This window comes from Mus pahari, chromosome 3 (assembly GCF_900095145.1).
Source record: "Mus pahari chromosome 3, PAHARI_EIJ_v1.1, whole genome shotgun sequence".
NCBI lineage: Eukaryota > Metazoa > Chordata > Mammalia > Rodentia > Muridae > Mus > Mus pahari.
The window spans coordinates 75,941,465-75,945,304 of record NC_034592.1 but is presented as its reverse complement, the minus strand read 5'-3'; the positions used below and the strand labels follow the sequence as shown (position 1 = coordinate 75,945,304).

Here is a 3,840-nt window from a genome sequence, read left to right as displayed (position 1 = left end):
TTTGTTTTTTGTTTTTGTTTTTGTTTTTTGTTTTTTGTTTTTGTTTTTTTGAGACAGGGTTTCTCTGTGTAGCCCTGGCTGTCCTGGAACTCACTCTGTAGTCCAGACTGGCCTCGAACTCAGAAATCTGCCTGCCTCTGCCTCCCAAGTGCTGAGAATGAGCACTGCCAGGCACTCCTTCCTGATTCTTAGATTAATACATTGTTTCAAAGTTTTTGTCACGGCTTTTTGGACAACTCAGTGAGGATATTACATCATCTTTTTTTGTTTTCTAAATTCTTTTGAGACAGTCTCTTACTGTATGTGTGTAGCTCTTGCTAGTCTGGAAGTTGCTATATGGACCAGGCCGGCCTCCACTCACAGATATCCTCCTGCCTTTGCCTCTGTCTCTGCTGGCTTCAAAGGTGTGTGCTACACCAGGCCTGATCTCTAACTTTTCTTCTTTTCTTTTCTTCTTTTCTTTTCTTTTTTTTTTTTTTTTGAGCCAGGGTATCATGTATATAAGCTGGCTCGGACCTCCCTATGTAGTCCAGGATAGCCCAGTATAAACTTGAGCCTCTGATCCCCCCGCTTCTGTCTCCTTGGTGCTATCCACTCTCTGGTGCTGCAAACTGAACCCAGAGGTTTGGGACTGAAGAGCAAGCACTGCAGCATCACAGCTCTATCCCCAACTCACGCCCTCAGGGTTTGCAGTTGCTGGTGAAAAGGTAGTGTCCATCTTCATAGTTTCAAAGATTTCTTTTTGTCCCACAGTATTGTGTTCTAAAGACCCTACTTTATCATCTTTCTCTGTTATTTTTGTTAACTTGAGGAAAATTTATTTTACTTGTCAATGGCTTTGCGATTGAAGCGATTTTAATAATCAGATACTTCATAAGATCTGAATTTCTTCTGAAGAGCACAATGGTAATCAATTTTACAACACTTTTATATTTATTATATTAATAGATAATATTATATATAATATTGTTATATGTATTATATATTTCAGACATTAAAATTCACTCACCAATTGCTACCAATTGCTATTGCTACCAAGTGTGTTGACCATGGAACATTAAACAAATGGCAGTGTTTATGAGGAATCTGATTTTTTAATGTATTTTTAATTCACTTGTATGTGCAGGTCATGTATGTGCAAGTGGTCCACCCATGGAAGACCAGAAGAGGGCACCAGATCCCCTGGAGCTGGAGTTACAAGAGGTTGTAAGCCACCCAGTGTGTGTGCTGTCAACCAAACTCAAGCCCTCTGAAAAAGCAGCAGGTGATCTTTACTTCTGAGCTCTCTCTCTAGCCTCAAGGATATGTACATACTTCATCATATAATCATGTATGTATGTATGCATGCATGCATGCATGTAGCCTTGGCTGGCCTGGAACTCTCTTTGTAAACCAGGCTGGGCTTGAACTCTCAGAGATCTACTTGCCTCTGCCTCCCAAGTGCTGGGATTAGGGTTACAGACCACTCGTAGCCTCAGGGCACTGATTTTCATAACTGGTCCCTGTTATGGCTTTTGCTTTCAGATGCAATCTCGTGACTGTAGAGTTGAGATCACACATAGCTGGAGAATGAACCATAACATGTATATAAAAATGAGGGCACCATGAGAGGAAACAAAGCCCAGAGGAGGCGGGAGCAGAGCTAAAACCGAGGCCACAGAAGTCCACGGTAGCTACATAGGGGGAGCCCACAGAGTTCAGTTTTTTCATGGAACTGCAAAAGACTGCTCAGCAAAGCCATGCCATTAATATAGGCATTTCGTTGTTTTCTTTAACACTTCAAAGTAAGACGTAAGATGACCTAACTTTTGTAACACATTTGTCTGGGCATGGGGGTGTTCAGCTATAATCCCAGCATTTACGTGGTAGAGGCAGGTTGATCTCCTTGAGTTTGAGGCTAGCCTTATTTACAGAGGGAGTTCCAGAATAGCCAGGGTTAAACACAGAATCCCTGTCTCAAAAATATACACATACATCTGAATGTGTTGGTACAAAAACAGAGGGAGGGGGGGGGGGGAGGAGGAGGGGGAGGAGGAGAGGGGAGAGTAAGGGGAGGGGGAGAGGGAGAAATATAAATAAAAAAGAACCATTGAAAAACTAGAAAGGTAGCTCAGCAGTTAACAGCACTTGTTCACACACACAAATCACTGTAGTAAAAAAGGAAAAGATGGGGGGGGCTGGAGAAATGGCTCAGCAGTTGGAGAGCACTCACTGCTCTTCCGGAGGTCCTGAATTCAAATCCCAGCAACCACATGGTGGCTCACAGCCACCCATAATGAGATCTGACACCCTCTTCTGGTGTGTCTGAAGACAGCTACAGTGTACTTACATATAATAAATAAAATAAATCTTTTTAAAAAATGGAAAAGATGTAAAGTCATTTGGGGCTGGCAAGATGGTCCAGTGGGTAAAGGAGCCCATTGCACAAGCCTGAGACTTTCTATCGTCTCCTTGGAACCCACAGAAAAGTGAGAGAACTGACTTGAGCTGTCCTCTGACCTCCAAATTCGCACTGTGGCAGCTCTGCTCATCAACATATTGACACAGGAATCCATTTTTAAAAATTAAAATCACTTTTATTGTGCACACTAAGTTTACTGTAACTTTATCATAGCTAGTCACTGTTCAGTGCAATGACGGTACCTGAATCTAGCTGGTACACAACTGTACCTTGCTCTTCTCCCACAATCTCTGGCACCTTCTCGTTTCCTGTAGGTTGGTAGAAATATTCTGGTTGAAGTGGAACCCACTCTGAAAGAAGATATTTTCAAAAGTACAGAGTAAGAAATGATATTCAGAACTCAATAAAAATTAACATAAAATTATAATTACTCAAATCATCAATGTTGTTCAATCTAACCTACTTCTCATTCCTGGCTTCCAGCCTGCTTATGAATTCAGTGTCACGCTTCTACCCATGACTACTATGGGCAGACACTGGGCAGGCAGCAGGTCAAAGGGCAGCATGCGTCTAGCATGCACCGGTTCCTGGCTTTGACCCCAGGACTTGATACAGCTACAGTAAAATCATGAATTTGTTTAAAAGTGTGTGTGTGTATGTGCACACATGCGTGTGTATGAGTGTGTGTGTGTGTGTGTGTGTGTGTGCCTGCGCTGAGCTGGGGTTATAGGTAACTGTGATCCATCTGATGTGGGTGCTTGGGCCTGAACTTGGACCCTCTGTAAGAGAAGCAAGAGCTTTACATTGGATAATTTTATGTCAACTTGACACAAATCATGTAAGGAGGAACCTTGATTGAGAAAATGCCTCTAAAAGAGTGGGCTGTGAGAGAGCCCGTAGGGAATTTTCTTAATTGGTGATTGATGGGGAAAGGCACAGTCCATTATGGGTGGGGCCATCCCTGGGCTGGTGGTCTTGGGTTCTATAATACAGCAAGCTGAGCAAGTCCTGAGGAGCAAGCAGTGAGCAGCATCCCTTCACGGCCTCTGCCTCAGTTCCTGCCTCCAGGTTCCTGTTGTGTTTTGAGTTCCTGTTCTGACTTCCTTTAGTGATGAACAGTGGTGTGCAAGTGTAAGCCAAATAAACCCCTCCCTCCCCAAGTTGCTTTTGGTCATGGTGTGTCATCACAGCAGTGGTAACCCTAACGAAGACAAGGTCTTAGCAACTAAGCCATCTTTCCAGCCCCAGAAACACAGTTTCTATTACTCCAGGAAAGTACATCCTGTGTTTCAGAGAAAACACTTTCTATCAGCAATACATTCCAGAGTCCACACATTTGTCTTTTTAGCTCTTTTTTTTTGTTTTTTGTTTTTTGTTTTTGTTTTTGTTTGTTTTGTTTTTGTTTTTTGTTTTCGTTTTTGGTTTTTTTTTTTTTTTTT

At 42.4% G+C, this 3,840-nt stretch overlaps 1 protein-coding gene across 1 annotated transcript in view; it reads right to left on the bottom strand.

The window, feature by feature from the left end:
* Positions 1–3,840, bottom strand: part of Agbl2 (ATP/GTP binding protein like 2) — a 28,882-nt gene that overhangs the window by 16,126 nt on the left and 8,916 nt on the right. The window contains exon 7 of the mRNA XM_029536574.1: positions 2,644–2,751. Within this exon, the coding sequence (XP_029392434.1) occupies positions 2,644–2,751 (108 nt within the window). The remainder of the gene's footprint in view (positions 1–2,643; positions 2,752–3,840) is intronic.